Here is an 18,131-nt window from a genome sequence, read left to right on the forward strand (position 1 = left end):
CTTCATCCCCAAATTTCGGGACTGGCCTGGGCTCACCCAGACTTCCTTTCGTGACGTTCTTTGGAGTCACGGGTCCGGACAGTGGTTTATACAGATTTTTTGGTCCCACCTCTTTCTCTGGGGAAAACCTGTTGTTAAACACTGAATTGGAACAAAAGGCGATCTGCAGCAAACCCAATTGCTGTTTGCTTCGATTCAGCAAGCAGGTTCTCGGGGCGCAGCCATCCTCCCCACAGCTGCAGAATTTGGGACAGAGTGACAGATCTGTGTGGCATGGGAACCGCGGCTTGTATTCCCAAGGAGCCCGTTTTCTGCCCTTAGGAAGGCTGCGGACGTGCGCTTGAAGCCCCCTGCAAAATCTGCACCCGTGCAACCTCTGTGAGGGCTGGGGGGGAGCACCAAGGGGGCTCCCCACTCAGTCCACCTCGCCGCTCCCCTCCAGGAAGAGCAGGTGCCAAGAAAAAGAATGTCAACATATGCAAATGAGCTCGGAGCGCATAATTTCCTCGTTAAAAGTGGCAGAGTGCAGCTTTCTCCTGGTGTACCACCGAAATAACCTCGGCGTCAGGTTTTAATTATTTTCATTTATTTGTTTTACTCCCAGGACGCTGGTCTGTGGAGGCGGGCGATGGCTTGGTCAGGGCGGACGGGGAAAAGGTCAGGCGGACGTCTGCAAAGTAACCGTCCGAGGAGTTAATTAACAAAGGCTGGAAAAAACAGAAGGGCATCCCGCTCTGGCCGGTGGAGTCCCGGGGGGGGGGCTGCCCCCTCCTGCCCCCTAGAAAGAGGAACAGCCAGAGCCCCGACTCCATCCCCACCGGCCACAAAAGGAGCCTGCATTCCCCTCTCCTGGCCAGAATGAAGAACACAGGAAGATACCTTGGGATCCCCCTAGCTCAGCATTGTCTACACTGACTGGCAGCCGCTCTCCAGTCCTTCTTCACATAGGGCAGGGTTGAACCATGGAACTCCCTGCCACTGGAGGGAGTTTACAAGAAGACTGGATAAATTCATGGGGGAGGAGAGGACTATCAAGGGCAATGAGCCAGGATGGCTTTGTTCTGCCTCCACGGCTGGAAGCAGCAAGAGAGTGTTGCTCTTTTGCTCGGATCCTGCTTGTGGGCATCGTGTAATGGGCACCTGGTTGGCCACTGTGAGAACAGGAGGCTGGACTAGATGGGCTGCTGCCCTGATCTGGCAGAATCTTCTCATGTCTGTGGCAGACTCAGCTACAACAGTGCTCTGTGCGAGGCCAAAATTTGGTCCTCCCCCCCCAGCCCTCGAGCTGCCTTGCCAACAGTGCCCAGGAGGTGCTGGGGCCCCAGCAGAGTCCTGGATCCCTGTGCCACCTCCTTGCAGCTGGGAAAGTGCTAACTGGGCTTTGGGGCATAGCTGTCAACTTTTCCATTTTCTTGTGAGGAATCCTATTCGAAATAAAGGAATTTCCCTTTTAAAAAAGGGAAACATTGACAGCTATGCTTTGGGGAGGAGGCGGGAGGACTCCAGGACCCTGTTAGAGCCTCACTCCTTCTTCCCAAAGCCCACTGCCTCTCTTAGTGGGTGCCCCCTCAGCTCAGCGCCCAGTGCCCCACTCACACAGCCCTGAATCTGCCCTGCTGCCACCAGAAAGGGAAAACCGGCCTGCCTTGGAGTGGATGTCCTTGTTGCCCAGCCCTTTGCTCTGGACCCGAAGGGCTGATCTCCCTCCTCTGCCTTTTCCCTCCCCTCCTGTTTCCTCTTGTGCTGTGTCTTTTTATTTCGCAAGGCTCCCTGCCCCACTTTCCCGGCCAGATTGCCTTACGCCCCATGTGCCCCCTTGGCAGCTTCGATCTGCAGAACTGGCACTGTCGCAGGTGCCACACAATCCCTGCAAGAACTCAATATTTCAGCATGGAAGCATCCGCACCCCAGAACCCCCTGCCTTTTGGCATTAGGCACGGTGCCCTTTTCGGCACCAGCTGAGAGCATTTTTGCTTAGGCAAGGCTAAACCCGCTTGTGGGTGCGAGTTTTGATCTGCACTCTTTGAACTTTTTGAGCCTTCTTAAAATTGTTATTACCGTATTTTTCCTTCTATAACACGCAGATTTTTTCTCCTAAAAAGGAAGGGGAAATGTCTGTGCGTGTTATTGAGCGAATGTGTGGTCCCTGGAGCCAATTGGTGCAAGGGGAGGCAAAAAAAAGCAAGCAAAAATCAAACCGCGTGTCTCCTAGAAGGGAAACTTGAAAAGAGGAAGCGGCTGCTTTCCGACATTCTGCCTCAGGGTCTTACTGCCCACCCACCTCTGTTTCCTAGCTGTGTTTGCTCAAACGGAACAAAGAGCAGGGAAAGCCCCTCCCCTCCAGGCAAGCAGAGGGGAAAGCTGAAAACATGCAGGAGGGAGAGAGAGAGAGAGAGAGAGAGAGAGAGAGCGCGCGAGAGCACGAGCTGGCTGGCTTGGCTGGGTAGGTGAGGGAAAACTTTTGCCTTCCTTTCCTCCCTACCCCTCTCCTGCATTCTTAGCCAGCTGCTTCTCTGCACACCCCTCTCCTGCTCCTTGTCCCTTCTGTGTTTTTCCTTCCCTCCCCACTTAAAATGTGGTTAAAAAGCATGGATCCACATGGATCCTCAGGATCTTTGAATTGGGTCAGCCCAAATTCACCATCAGATCACATAGCATGTCCATGGCTACAGCCTGCCCCCCAAAAATCACGCACCCACTGTTGCCTGGGGCTGCAATGGTGCAAAAATGTGGTTAAAAAGCATGGATCCACATGGATCCTAAGGATCTTTGCATTGGGTCAGCCCAAATTCACCATCAGATCACATAGCATGTCCATGGCTACAGCCTGCCCCCCAAAAATCACGCACCCACTGTTGCCTGGGGCTGCAATGGTGCAAAAACGTGGTTAAAAAGCATGGATCTACATGGATCCTCAGGATCTTTGCATTGGGTCAGCCCAAATTCACCATCAGATCACATAACATGTCCATGGCTACAGCCTGCCCCCCCAAAACCACACACCCACTGTTGCCTGGGGCTGCAATGGTGCAAAAACGTGGTTAAAAAGCATGGATCCACATGGATCCTCAGGATCTTTGCATTCAGTCACCCCAAATTCACCATCAGATCACATAGCTTGTCCATGGTTACAGCCTGCCCCCCAAAAATCACGCACCCACTGTTGCCTGGGGCTGCAATGGTGCAAAAACGTGGTTACAAAACATGGATCCACATGGATCCTCAGGATCTTTGCATTGGGTCAGCCCAAATTCACCATCAGAGCACATAGCATGTCCATGGCTACAGCCTGCCCCCCAAAAATCATGTACCCACTGTTGCCTGGGGCTGCAATGGTGCAAAAACGTGGTTACAAAACATGGATCCACAGGGATTCTCAGGATTTTTGCATTGGTTCACCCCAAATTCACCATCAGATCACATGTCTGTGGCCACAGCATGAAGCACAAAAATGATACATCCACTGTTTCATTCAGAATGTTTTTTCCCTTGTTTTCCTCCTCTAAAAACGATGTGCGTGTTATGGTCAGGTGCGTGTTATAGAGCGAAAAATACGGTAATTCTTATTGATCATTTTGTGAAATGAAATAAAGTTGGGGGATCCATTTTGCAAGGCGATAACTGTCCCAAAATTAAAGCTAGAGCGTTAAAAAAGAAAAAAAAATCAAGAATGAAATTGGAAAGAAGGGTGTGGGATGCCCACGCCCTCTCCCAGTAGGTGGCGCTGTTGGCACACTCAATGGGGCAGCCAGAGCAGAGAGAGGAGGGAGACTAAGGGAGGCTTCTTGAAATCATAAAATTCCTATGCGCAGAGGGAAGATGACAACCCTCTGCCCCAGGAGTGGGAGGAGAGGAGCCACAGGGCAAGGTGGACACCTGCTCAGCATGCAGAAGGTCCCAGGCTCCACCGCTTGGCATCTCAATCTAGGGCTGGCCATGCCGCCTGCCTGACAATATTGTGCTGGCTGGCTCAAGTGCCCGATTCTGCCAAGGCAGCTCCCTCTGCCCTTGCTTCAGAACAAGGAGGTCTTGAGAGACCTACATTGGCTCCCATTATGTTTCTGAGCACAATTCAAAGTGTTGGTGCTGACCTTGAAAGCCCTAAACGGCCTCAAAGGCCCAGTAGACCTGAAGGAGCGTCTCCACCCCCATCGTTCTGCCCGGACGCTGAGGTCCAGCTCTGAGGGCCTTCTGGCGGTTCCCTCGCTGTGAGAAGTGAGGTTACAGGGAACCAGGCAGAGGGCCTTCTCGGTGGTGGCACCCGCCCTGTGGAATGCTCTCCCACCAGATGCCAAGGGGATAAAGAACTATCTGACATTTCGAAGACATCTTAAGGTGGCCCTGTTTAGGGAGTTTTTAATGTCTGATGCTGTATTGTGTTTTTAATATGCAATTGGGAGCCACCCAGAGTGGCTGAGGAAACCCAGCCAGATGGGCGGGGTATAAATTATAAAAATAATAGATATGACAGAATGTCTGCTTTGTGTAATAAAGGTCCCATGACAAGCAGGGAGAGGTGCTGCCAATCCATGTAGCTCAGTGTTGTCCAAACTTTTTTCAAAGAGGGCCAGATTTGATGAAGTGAAGGGCAGTGAGGGCCAACCAAAGTTGTTAACCTTGTTGAACTTTTTTAAGGATTTTACCCCAAAGTTGTTGATCTTTTTTGGGATTGAAGTTGCTTTTAGGTTGAGGTTCTTGAGGCTTTTTAAGGATTTTACCCACAGGAACCAGATTAAACCAACTGCCCCCCAAAATGGACTTTGGACATGGTGTAGACAATGTCAAGCCAGATGGATCCCACTGGTCAAGCCAGATGGATCTCACTACCAGATGGATCTCACTGGTCCAGAGTTCCACCTTGAGGCACATAAAGGGGGTGGGAGACGATACTTCTTTAAATCCTCTCTTCTTACAAGGCCCTCTATTGGTAATTTTTTGGCAGAGGGTAATAGAAACGATCAACACGACTGTATGGAAGAATCTAAAGTTTGCAGAGGAAAAATATCCTTTTGAATTATATACCCAAGAAATGCTAACAAAGGGACAGTGCAAATGGACTCTCTTAGTCCAGCAAAAAGACAGGTATTGATGAACTGGAAAAATAAAAAAGAGTGCTTGAAAGGCGAAGATCATCTCTCTTCTAGCAAGTCAGGCCACGGGTCTCCCTAGCTCAGGATTGTCCGCACTGGCTGGCAGCCGCTCTCCCAGGTTTCAGGCAGGCGAGAGTTCCAGCCCTGCCTGGAGACGCTGCCAGTGGGGATTGAGCCTGCAGCCTTCTGCATGCCAGGCACATGCTCTCCCCACTGAGCTCCAGCCGTCCTCCATGTCACAGCCAGGCTGGAGGTGAAGAGACTGGAAGGGAAAGAGGGCGAGCGTTGCTTTGGGAAGCCAGCTGAAAGCACAACGTTGCCAGCCAGGACCCACCAAAAAGGCAATTTCGCAGCCCCAGAGAAGAAAAATTCAGGGTGCAAAGCAAAGCTCCTTCGCAGGACAAAAATAACAGTGCAGGTCACCTCCAGTGCCACCACACACATAACGCAAGGAAGGGGTTGGGCTAGATGGCCCCTAGGAGTCCCTTCCGATGGCCCAATTCTCTGGTTCTACCTTTGAGGCCTTGCCCCATCCCCAGGGCGAGGCCATCCTTCGTCCACTGCACAATCCCGGAATAGTTCAGCACCACGCAGGAGAGCACAATCCTCTGCCCGGCCACCACCGTCTGGTCCTCAGGCTCTTCGACAAAGCGGGTCTGCAGAACTGGAGAGAGAAAGAGAGTTTGAGAACAGACCCCAGATTATACCGTAGGAAGTCTTATCACTGCTGTTATTGTTCTATCAATATGCGTCTGACTGCTTTAATTAAAGCATAATTATTATTAATCCAGTGGTGGCGTAATGGTTAGAGAGTTGGACTAGGACCTGGGGGAGAGCAGGGTTCTAAATCCCCCCTTGGGCAGCGAAGTTCACTGGGTGTGACCCTGGATCAGTCACTGCCTCTCAGCCCAGCCCTACCTCACAGGGTTGTTGTAGTAGGGATGAAAAGAGATGGGGAAGAACCACGTCTGCCACCTGGAGCTCCTGGGAGTAGAAATGATGGGGCAGGAGGGCAACCAATAAATAAACGTAAGAAATAAGTTGACAGCAGCTTTTCTGCCTTTGCTGGAGGAGCAGTAGGGGTACTTGAGCAACATCAAAGTGCACTGAAGTGCCTCGTGCATGTTTTTCCCTCTAACCGCCACCAGGCAGCGCTATCTCTTAAGTGTGCTGTTAACAAAGTGGTGTAAGGGCATTGCGGCATTGCAAACAGGGAAGCACCAGGCAGCCCAACACTTTGGTTTTTTACTCCTTCACACTTTGCTGTTCTGCTTCCACCACCAGAAGACGCAGGCGCTAATGGGGACCCGACACCAGCAGAAGTCGATGCATGCACAGACGCTGCCCCCCTCACCTCCCTGGGCCTGACAGCACCCGCGTCGCCCGCTCTCCGTCGGCTTGTGGGTGCAAAGTGCAGCTCGCTCCCCCCGTCTCCCTCTCTCTCGGCCCGGGAGGAGAGAGAGAGATCAGGTCGATAGCGGTAGATTTTTCCCTTTCTTTTTATCTAGAGCAGCCGCGGCCGTCACATGGCACCCAAATGAACCGCCAGCCCTGGGGTTACCGGGAGATTGATCGGCAGCGGGGAGAAGGCCCCTCCCCAACGCCAGCCTCTCTGGGCGGGCTCCGGGGGGAGAGAACCGGCTGCATTGCCCACCGACTTCAAATGAAGTCACAAAAAGGAAAAAGAAATGGGAGTAGGCAGATTCTTGGAGAGAGGAGAGGAGAGGAGCAGTTTTTCTCCCCAGCCCAGGCTGGCAGCCTGCACTCAGAGGTTGGGAGAGTTGTTTTGGAATCGACGCAACAAATTCAGCCCCAAAGCCACCATCCCTCCCAATGAAACTAGTGACCCTTGTTTGTTTTTAATCCCTCTTTCCCCACCCTGGTCTGGCCCAGCTGCGGAGGCTCTCCTCTGCAGATCACCTGCTTGGCATGCAGAAGGTCCCCAGATCAACCAGCCAAAAGCATCTCTAGGTCAGGCTGGGAATGCCCCCCCCCGCGCCTGAAATCCTGGAGAGCCACTGCTGCCAGTCAGTGCAAGTAAGACTGATCTCATGGGAGCAATTCAGTAGATGGCAGCTTCTCACCCTGCTGTTTGGGAAGGTCTGTAGCTTAGTGGGAAAAAGAAGAAGAAGAAGAAGAAGAAGAAGAGGAGGAGGAGGAGGAGGAGGAAGAGGAGGAGGAGGAGGAGGAGGAGGAGGAGGAGGAGGAAGTATACCCTGCCCATCTGGGCAGCTCAATCCCCAGGCAGAATCTCACTCAAGGCAGGGCTGGGGAAAAGATCTTGTCTGCAATCACTGCCAGCATCTTGTTCCTCTTTAATTCCGCATAACAACTGAGTGGGGCACTTTAACCCTGATCTCTCCCAGCGCCCGTTCTGACACTCTCGCCAGGACACCACACTGGCTCTCAAACAACGAATCCATCCCACCTGCAGGCTCTAAGCCCAGAGGGCGTTTGCTTTTTTTAAGCAAGTCCTTGTATCAAAAATAATTTGCGGTGGGCTTTAAAAAACCCCAAATCACAACACACCAACATGTTGCCCAATTCATTGGAGATGCTTTTTGAGTTGATTAAGGTTTTTTTATATAAAAAATCAATTAATCTAGTCAGTTAAACTCGATGACAGGCTACAGCACCAGTGAATGCGGACAAGTCTTCAGAGAGGGATAAAGGATCACAGGGTGACTGAGGGGGAAATGAGGACAGGCTGGGAGACCGTGAGAAGAACCTGCTGGATCAGGCCAAAGGGGGCCCATCCAGTCCAGCGTCCTCCTCTCGTGGAGGCCACCCACAAGCAGGATCCGAGGACAAGAGCAACTCTCCCCTCTGGCGTCTTCCAGCAACTGGCAATCAGAAGCATGGCCACCTCCTGCTGCGAAGGGCAGAGGGCAGCCTTGGTGGCCAAGATCCTGGCTGCTGGATCCGGCCAAAGAGGGCCCATCTAGGCCAACATCCTGTTCTCACAGTGGCCAAGCATTGCCTGTGGGAAACCAGATAGCAGGGTCTCTCTCTCTCTCTCTCTCTCTCTCTCTCTCTCTGGCCTGGTGTTATGTAAAGCGGAAATGAGGAGGAGGAGCAGACAAAGATTCCCCTGTCATGCAAATGTCCTTGGTGATAAAACAGGCCAGGAACTTTCCTTCTGCTTTGCCTCTCAAGCTCCTCATGGCCCAGGGAGGGCGAAGGGGGTGGGGTGTTGTCTTCTGAGTTGAAAGCAGAGAGCAAAAATTAAAAAAAGAAAGTGGGCAGTGCGGTGCAGTGGTTAGTGTCAGGCTAGGACCAGGGCTCAAGACTTCCCACTCAGTTTGCTAAGTCAAAGAATGGCCAGCTGTCACAAACCTGGCAGCAAGACCAGCCAGGGATGCCGTTTCGAGGGCTAGAACGGCAAGGTTTCCCAGCGGGGAACAGGCGAGTGAGAGGCAAAGCTGATAAAATTCTATGTGTCCTGGAGGAAGCAGGTGGAGGGAAGTTTTCTTCCCCTCTCATAATGCTCAAACTGGTGGGCACCCAACGAAGATGAGATACAAGAAAGTCCTTCTTCACACAGCACATAAACTGTGGACGTTGGCTCTGTGGGTTAGAGCTGGTGCCGATAACACCAGGGGGGTTGCAGGTTCGTGTGGGACGGCGGCTGCAGGGGTTGGACTAGATGGTCCTTAGGGTCCCTTCCAGCTCTAGGGTTCTGTGAACTCTCTTCTGCAGGAGGCAGCGATGGCCACCAACCTGGAGGGCTTCAAGAGGAGGAGGAGGAGGAGGAGGAGAGGGCTGCCGGTGGCTCCAAGCCAGGATGGCTCTGCTATGGCTCCACAGTCAGAGGCAGCCTTGCTTCTGGACAGCAGTTGCTGGAAATGGCCGGAGGGGAGAGTTCTTCTTGCACTCTACAGGTTTCCCTTTGAGGCATCTGCTTGGCCACTGGGAGAACAGGAGGCCGGACTGGGTGGGCCCACTTTGGCCTAATCCAGCAGGCTGCTCTTATGTTCATTCTGTGTTTTTTTTATATATATATATATATATATATATATATATATATATAATATTTATTAAGTTTCCATTTTATACTATTAAAAGACATTCATATTTTCCATATTATTTGTTCAAATAAACAGTTGACCTTCCACCCATCCATCTCATGGTCACCTTAATTCTTTTTTTATACAATAGCATTTGCACTTCTTCCTCTTTACAGTGATGTTCCTTCATTTATCAAAACTTTTTAACCAATATGTAAAAAGGTATATATCATCATTGTTACAAGTCTCCTTCATTAAGTCCTGCCACTGTTGTGAATCGCTTGCAATTGCCCTTCAAGGACAGTCATACCTCGGGTTGAAGTAGCCTTGGGCTGAGCATTTTCGGGTTGTGCTCTGCGGCGACCCAGAAGTAACGGAATGCGTTACTTCCGGGTTTCACCACTCGCGCATGCAGACACTCAAAATGACCTCACGCGCATATGCGGAAGCAGTGAATTGTGACCCACACATGTGCAGACGCAGCTTGCGTTCACTTCAGGATGCGAACGGGGCTGCGGAACGGATCCCGTTTGCATCCAGAGGTACCACTGTATTCTATAAATTTACTCCAGTCTTTTTGGAATGTTTGATCACGCTGGTTTTGGAGTTCTCATGTTCATTCTGGGATGCATATTCCAGAGTTAGAAACGCTAACTTCTCCAACCACCGCCACCCACAGCCCGGTTGTCCTTGGAGGAATAATAATAATAATAATAATAATAATAATAATAATAATAATTTATTTATACCCTGCCCTCCCCGGCCAAGGCTGGGCTCAGGGCGGCTAACACCAAAGGAGCTCCCCCCTTCTTGCTCTGAGCTTTGCTGGGTTTTTGGAGTTCTGCAGCTGGGCGATCTCCACCCCACAGGGCGGAGGCTGGAGGGGGCAGCTACCCAAAGACCTCTCCTTCCCCCCTTCCCACTGCTCCGCCTCCTTAATCTCATCCTAGTTTCCCACCAGCGACTCGCAGGTTGGGAGGAGTCTTCCAAACCATACGGGGAATTCAATAGGATTTCACACAAACTTTATGCAGTCCTTTGATCTTTTGTGTGAGTTTGTGCAAGTGTGTCTCCCCCAACTCTAATTGGAGAGACCCTTCAGTGACATTGGGGGAAGGGGGGAGGCAGGCCTGCCAGGAACAGAAAGGAGAGAGAAAACAGAAAGAAAGAAAGACGTGAAGGAGCTCAGAGGGAGGAAGGTGACAGGAGCAGGGGAGATCAAAGTGACGCCAGGCACGCCAAGAGAGCAGGTGGGGAGGCTGCAAGGAGGGGGAAAGATCAGAGCAGAGAGGGAGGAAGAGCGAGGAGAGGAGATCACAGGAGCAGCAGATCCTTGGCTAGGAAGCAGCGAACTGTCTACTCAGAGTAGACCATGTGAAATGAATGGACCTTTAACGGGGCTTCTTAGAAGTGAATGTGTCACCACTGTTTTGGCTGTTCTCAGACTGGGCCAGTCCCAATGGCCTTCTGTCACACTCTGAATACATTATACCAGTCGCTGGACCCAACAGGAAGCGAGAGGGCTCTGGTGCCCGGATCCTGATTGCAAGTTTTCCGGGGCAGAATGCCACCTTGCCCTGTCCTGCCACCTGCAGCACCATGCCTGTTTCTCCACCTGCCCTTCTGCCTCCACTGAAGTGGCACCAGTACCAATTTCAGGCCAGATCTTGCAGGATTTTGGGCATGATCCTGGCCGATCAGGGCTGTCTTTCCCCGGGGGTGCAAGGGGTGTGGGGCACCTAGGCGCCGAATTCTGGGGGGCGCCGGGCACCTGCTGCTGAAGCCACCTAAGGTTTTAACTATCTACCTGTTATGAAATAATAAATAATTTTGATCAAGCTAGAAAAACAAAATACATATATACCTAGGTATTACCGAACGTATACCTACTGTTTCACTAAAGGACTTCCAACTTTGTTTGCTCATTTACCAAAGATGCACTGTGCCAGCGGCGGTGCTTGGCATTCACAGCGGCACCGTGCACGCAAAATTAACTCTTATATCATCATAAAAGCTACCAGTTTGGGGGCTAAACTAAATTTGGGGGCGCTGGGCAGATCTTTGCACCCTGGTGGCGCATATGCTAAGGACAGTGCTGTGGCCAATACTGGGTGCTTCTCAGGTGTCAGTGGCGGAAGTGGCAGAGCAGGCAGGGTGCCCACGCGTCTGCCACTTTGGAGCCACTGGTCAGCCACTGCGCAAAGAGGGTGCTGGACCAGATGGGCCGCCTTTGCCCAGGCTCTTGTTCTGTCCTTATGGAACCTCCAGGTGCAGAGGCTGTCTATCTGGAGTCCTAAGATCTTCATGGTATTTGGCCCCTGTGAGAAGAAGAGGCCAGACTGGATGAGCTGCCATTGTCCTGATGCCAGGCTCTTCTTAGGTTTGGATGTCGACAGGGAAAACGGGGTTCTTTCCAGTCCCCCATTTTTGAGTCTTCAATTCCATTCAGGCTCCTTTCGAGAAATGTTGCAGAATGTGTGTGTGTGTGTGTGTGTGTGTGTATGTGTACAGTACGCAAGTGTGTACTGAGAGGGAGAGGAGCCATTGTTGGTTTGCCGTAATTACACCTCGTACCGATGACATTTCAAGCAGATTAAAATGATAAACCGCACTGTAATCATAGCTAAAGAGCAGGCAGAAATAAGGTTTGCGAGGAGAGGGAGGCAGAGAGAATAGCCATTTATTCCTCCCTTCCCTTTCCAGGCCTTAATAATGCATACGCATCCAACGAAAAAATTGTCAGATGAAAAGATGTGCAGGCTTCTTCATCTGCTCAGCTCAGAGAGAGTAAGAGGCACCAGGAACCCTTTTCAGAAGGTGCTTGCCAGAGGGCATCCCTCCCCCTCGCACGTCTCCTGCCGCCTAAAAACCTCCAAACGTATAAAATAAAACAAGAATACCAAAAAGGCACATTTCCTTCCAGCGTGGAAAGCGCACGTTCAACTGCTCCAACCCTGTTAATTCTCCAGAATTTCCAAACTCTGCAGAACAACGCTATCAGCCTTTCCAAGCTGGTACCCGGAACAGCAGGGCGGCAATCAAGATTCAACCCATTGGAAGAGGCAGGCGGGGAGCAGCCGCCATTTTTAATGGGGCGAAAACGCAGGGCCTTCGGCAGGCGGAAATGAACAGGTGAAGCATGTCCCCGGAATGGGAGCGCAATGAGGAGGAAAACTCCTGTTAATATCTGGCGGCGAAAGATATGGAGCGTGTTTGTGTGTGTATTAGGTACATTGCCATCGCTCTCTCGCTCTCGCTCTCTGAGCGCGCACACCTCCTGCCTGCCAGCCGAAGGAACATGCGGGAAGAAAACGAGCATGAGAAGGACCTCACGGACCCAGCAGATGTGGCTGGACTCCCCACTCCAGCCAGGGGGGAGGCGGGTGCTGCAAGCCCTGAAGCCTGAAAGGCCCAAGGCTCACCACTCCCTGATTCCAGGAGAAACGCTGGCCTTTAGGCATCAAATGCTGCTCACCAGCGAGGTTTTAAAAGCAGAAATGGGGAATGGCGCCAGATAGCTGGATCACAACTCCCAGGAGCTCCAGGTGTGATGATGGGAGATGGAGTCCAACAACTTCTGGTTCCCCCTTGCAAACATCAGAAAAGCCCCATTGGGTCAGAAACATGGGCATAGCCAGGGTTTTTGTTGGGGGGCGGGACAGGCAGAACCTCAGTTAGCCATGTATTTTCATTGATTTTTTTGGGGGGGGGCAGCTGCCCCTCCCTGCCTACACCCATGGTCAGACACACAGAAGGTGGGTCCTTCAGCACTTACTCACAGAACTTATTTTCCACACCCTTCACCATCCTGAAATGCTCCACTCTGTGAAGGTCCTTTTAAAACTAGACACAGGAATGTGTCGGAACAGAACAGAGCGATTGTCATGATCTACCTTGCAGGGCTATTGTGAAAGGCAGGAGCTTTATATATATATATAAAAAAAACCTGCACCGGACCCTGCAAAACTGCCAAGAGGGAGTGTGCGTGATGCATTCTGCATGGCAAGTGCCAGGCGTCCCCTCCCGTCGCCCGCCCTGCTTCTTGCACACACACACACACAGGTAAAAAAACACTCCTGGTATTCCAGCAACCCACAAATCAGGCTCCCTCTGCAAACAGAACAGTTATATACATGATGAGTAACACACTGCAGAGGGAGTTCATTTAGCCCTGTTGTCGCTTCTTCCCAGATAAGAGAAAACACCGCAGCCGTATCGATTATTGAGCCAAAGAAGAAAATAATGGCTAAGGCAGATCGCAAGAAATCATTTATGTACAAAGACTCCGATTCTCGCTCCAGAAACTCGGAGCTTAGAGACTCACATGGAAGCGGGGAGAGAAGAGAGCCCCAGGCAGCTGGGGAGTCAGCAACTGGGCAGCCCCTGGGCCAGAATGTGACCTAAGTCATGCAGTCAGCTGACCTACCAACTGTGGGGGAAGAACACTCTCATCTCAGACCTCCCGACATTTCAGACTGGGAAGGGCCGGAAGCGTGAGAGTGCACCTGCTTTGCATCTAGAAGGTTTCAGTGTTGTCTTCAGGCAGAGCTGGGGATAGGATCCTGTCTGCAGTGTCAGAATACCCCTGCCGATCCCCAGTGCCCAAGGGTGTGTATAAGGCTTCTTGCCACGTTTCTGTCTAAATGAATGCTCTTCTCAGAACCATGAGGACTAGAACCTGACTTGAGAAAGGCCGTGGCCAACGCGGGGCTTTCTAGATGTGGCTGGCCTGCAGCAGCTGTCTCTGCAAAGCTTTCGTCTTACGCCAAAAGTCCAACTCTTACCCTGGCCTTTATATGGGCTCACCCTGCTCTTCTGCTTGAAAACGTACTTTAAGACCAGGTCAGGGGAAAAAATCAAATGGAATAAGTGAAGTTAACTGTATTACTGTATTTTAATATTTGGTTGGAAGCCGCCCAGAGTGGCTGGGGAAGCCCAGCCAGATGGGTGGGGTATAAATGATAAATGATGATGATGATGATTTATTAGAGGAAACTTGGTCTGCTCAACAGCGCCAGGACTAATGGGCTCGGCAAGTCTACTTGGAAGGTCCTGCCCTTATGAGGCAGTCGGGGAGGCAGAAGGTCCTCTCCTTCCCACGGCTGCTGCCTCCCATCACCTCCACCCTGGTCCTTCCTCCCAAGCAATCTGAGACTCCCTGCAGGGGCTGCCTTTGCTCCTCCCTCTTCATACCTCTTCTGGTCCTGGGAGACCAGCAGGGAGGGCAGCTAGTGGCAGCAGACGCCCCGGCCTCTGCCTCTTGGCCTCTCCTGCTTCAGCTTCTGACACCGTCTTCTCCCTCGGGCTCTGAGCCGTCTTCCCTTGGGGGCTCCCCAGCTAGTGCCCCACACCATTCCTCTGCATCCAACCAGTCCACGGCGCTACCCTTGCTGTAGATAAGCACGCAGAGCCCCTGCTTGGCATGCAGAAAGTCCAATCCCGGACACCTCCAGGCAGGGCTAGGAAAACACTTCTTCCCAAAGCCCAGGAGAGCTGGTGCTGGTCGACAATACGGCCTAGGACCCTCGTACCTACGGGACCGCCTCTCCCAGTCTGCCCCACGGAGGACCTTAAGGTCCATAAAGAGCCACACCCTAGAGGTCCCGGGCCCTAAGGAAGTTAGATTGGCTTCAACCAGAGCCAGGGCCTTTTCAACACTGGCTCCTGTGGTGGAATGCTCTTTCTCATGAGACCAGGGCCCTGCAGGATCTGATTTCTTTCCGCAGGGCCTGTAAGACAGAGTTGTTCTGCCTGGCCTTTGGCTTGGAATCAACTTGATCCCTTCCCCCTCTTTCTTTTTCCTTTCTCCTCGTGTGATGAGGCTGCATTTTAACGTTGTATTTTAATCTTGTTTTTTAAGTTGCATTTCAATCAACTTGTTTTTTATTGGTTGTTAGCCGCCCTGAGCCCGGTCTTGGCTGGGGAGGGCAGGGTATAAATAAAATTTATTATTATTATTATGATTAATACTGAGCTAGACGGACCCTCCTTCGGTGCTAAACTGGGTTCCCTCCTACCTCCTGCCAGTCGGCATCAGCAAGAGGCCCAAAGGACCAAAAGAGCCATCTTTGGGCGGCAAGTTATCCCGAATGGATGCGAATGCTATGCAGATGGGCTTCTGGGTCGGGTCAGCCCCTGCCACAGTGGCCCCCTTTTGAAGGTTACTGGAAAGAGCCTGGCGCCTCGCCCAGGGCGCCTCGCGGCTGTGCAAGTGCCACCGGGCTGCGGCAGCTGTGCCACCGTGACAGGCCACGCCGCGTGATCCGCAGGGAAGCCCTGGCGCGGCACAAGACATTTAGAAGTAGGCTGAACAAAGCCTCAGAGGCCAGCAAAGAGGAGGAGGAGGAGGGGACTGGGAATGCTCCGTCTTCCCCAAAGGGTGAAGGGAGGGAGGGAGGGGGGGAGATGCATGAAGACCTAATGAAGGGGCTGCTCCATTCTCAGCCCCAAGGGACTGGGGTGGACGGGGAGATGCGCGGCGTCGGCTCTCCGCAGCAGACCAGCCCAACCCAAAGCCCTTCCACTTGCTCACCACTGGGAACACGCAGGAACACCCAGGAAGCTGCCAGATAGCGAGGCAGACCATTGGCCCATCAGATTCAGTGCTGTCTGCACTGACTGGCAGCAGCGCCCCAGGATTCCAGGCAGGAGTCTCTCCCCACCCTACCTGGAGATGCCAGCAGGAACTGAACCCAGGACCTTCCGCCTGCAAAGCAGGGGCTCCACTACACGACTCCCCAAAGCTTTGCACACTGTTAGGGATCCTGCAACTCTGCAGAGATGTACTTACTTTACCTGAGAGAGGCTGGGAATAGCAGGCGCTTTCCGGGCGGCGGCATTTAAAAGCACCAAAAAGTGTCATTTTATGTTTTAAAAGTGTGTTGTTTACGTAAAACATACATACAAAGGGTGGCACCCGACTAAGTCCTTCTTAAAGAGCAGACCCACTGAAATTCAAGGATCTAAGATTATTATTGATTGATCGATTACCTGCCCTTCACCTTAAGGTCCCAGGGCAGTTCACAACATGAAAGCACCATATTAGAAACAATCTTAAACAACTTACAACCATTAAGAGGAGTTGCGTAGATTAGTTTCTCAAAACGTTTGCTGTCTCTGCTCTGAGCAGGACATTGGCTGCAACCCCACAATGCGTACTGCTCAAAGAATGACTTTTAATGCGATCTTTCCAAAGACAGAATCCACACGAACAGAAAAGGACCTATCGCTGTAAGACTGAGATGGAGCAGAATCCATTGCTCCGCCCATCTCTACAAGCCCCTCCCCCTCACAGTCCCAAGGGTGGGCGGGGCTGATGCTATTCTAGCTATCTTCCTATATGAATAGAAAAGGAAGGCTGTCATCACGCTGCCCCCCCCCATGGGAGGCCCTGCATTCCCATCCTGGAGTTGCATGAAGTCACAGTGCAGCCGCCTCCACCCCCCACGCTGCTGGGGAACCCCAACCCTCGCCCCTCTTCCTGCCTCTGTGACTCAAGAGGAAGCCAGAGCGATGTCAGCGCCAGCAAGTGGCACCTTTGGGGGAGAGGGGGAGTCCTCTGGTTTGGCAGAGGCTGCAGAACAGTCGGCTGACTGGCTGCGTCGCGATGGCGGCAGCGTCCGAGTGTGTTAAAAGTGTTTCCTTGTCGCTGAGCGGAGCCATTATGTTAAAGGAGCGAGGGGTGGGGGGAGGAGGGAAGAGGGGGGCCCTGCTCCTTCCAGAAAAGTGTGTCTGCTTAAAAGGCATGCTGTGTTTGGCCTCACCTCAGCCCAGCGCCGAACGTCGCAAAGTGGCAGCGAGTTAAATTATTCAAGCCTTCTGTGCCAGACTCGCTCTGCCAGCCCTTTCCGTGCCCCCCCTTTCAGAGCAGGGTTGGGCTTCTGAGGGCAAATGGAGCCCCCCCCCCATGCAGCACGATTTGTGGGTCAAGGAGAAACTCAGGCCTTGGCAATGGGCAGCCCAACACACACACAAGCAAACCTAACTTTCCAATCATAAGGACTACAGACACAAAGCGGGGGGTCGGCGGGTGGAATGAGAACTAAGGTTCCCAAGATGCCGATTTCTGGACTTTGGTGAAGTCACAGGCTATAAGGAGACCTCTGCTGTCTGCCTTCCAAGAGTGACCCTTCTTGAGAGGTTTGGAGGAGGGAATGGCCTCCTCTGTCTCATGTGACTCCTGCGTTGCCGGGGGTTGGACTAGATGACCCTCAGGGTCCCTTCCAACTCTGATTCCATGAATCATCCTACTGGAAACAGGATTTAGCCAGCAGAAGTGGTAGGCGGCAGTTTTCAGGAGAGGCAAGCAGGAAAAGCCCCATTCTCCACAAGTGTTGGTGGGACTCATTGCCACCAGCATCGAAGCCTGGGCCAGATTAATGGAGCCTCCTGGCTCTAAGGTAGTCTACCTTGGGGCAGCATTTGCTGTGAGAGTCGCTGTTGTTGTATCAGGTCAGCTGCTGCGAGAACATGATCCTGGAGTGAGATGGGTCCCTCCTCTGGTCCGATCGATTGGCAGGGCCAAGGGAGTTTTATTGTTGCAGCTGAGTGAGGAAAGTCCCACGCAGGGAGAAAACCAGTTTGCGGAGTTCACTCTCGAAATCCTCATTCAGAGACAGAACACTAGGTTGGCAAGACCTCCTTATCTGCAGGCCTCTCTCTATGGTTGCGAAAAAATATTCCTCCTGCCGGGCTCCTCAAATAAAACCAAGACTTCTTGGGCCTGTGTGCATGAAGATGCACCTCTTTCTTTCTTTCTTTCTTTCTTTCTTTCTTTCTTTCTTTCTTTCTTTCCTTCTTTCTTTCCTTCTTTCCTTCTTTCCTTCTTTTCTTCTCTCTCTTTCGCAGAGCTCCAAAGATGGGCCAGGGCCTCCTTGCCCGCCCCCTTGCCCACGAGTGCGAGGGGAGGCTGAGCGAGAGAGGGGGGAGCCGAGCAGAGAGGGGTGCTGGGGGGGGAGAGCACCCATCACGCCCCCTTGGCCAAAAGACCAGGAAGAGAGTGATGAGAGAGAGAGAGAGAGAGAGAGAGAGAGAG

General features: G+C 52.1%; 1 protein-coding gene across 1 annotated transcript in view; it reads right to left on the minus strand.

Moving 5' to 3' along the window:
- KIRREL1 (kirre like nephrin family adhesion molecule 1) overlaps positions 1 to 18,131 on the minus strand; it is a 114,800-nt gene that overhangs the window by 29,768 nt on the left and 66,901 nt on the right. The window contains exon 2 of the mRNA XM_079958017.1: positions 5,605 to 5,754. Within this exon, the coding sequence (XP_079814143.1) occupies positions 5,605 to 5,754 (150 nt within the window). The remainder of the gene's footprint in view (positions 1 to 5,604; positions 5,755 to 18,131) is intronic.

Source organism: Podarcis cretensis (genome assembly GCF_951804945.1).
Source record: "Podarcis cretensis genome assembly, chromosome: 16".
Taxonomy (NCBI): domain Eukaryota; kingdom Metazoa; phylum Chordata; class Lepidosauria; order Squamata; family Lacertidae; genus Podarcis; species Podarcis cretensis.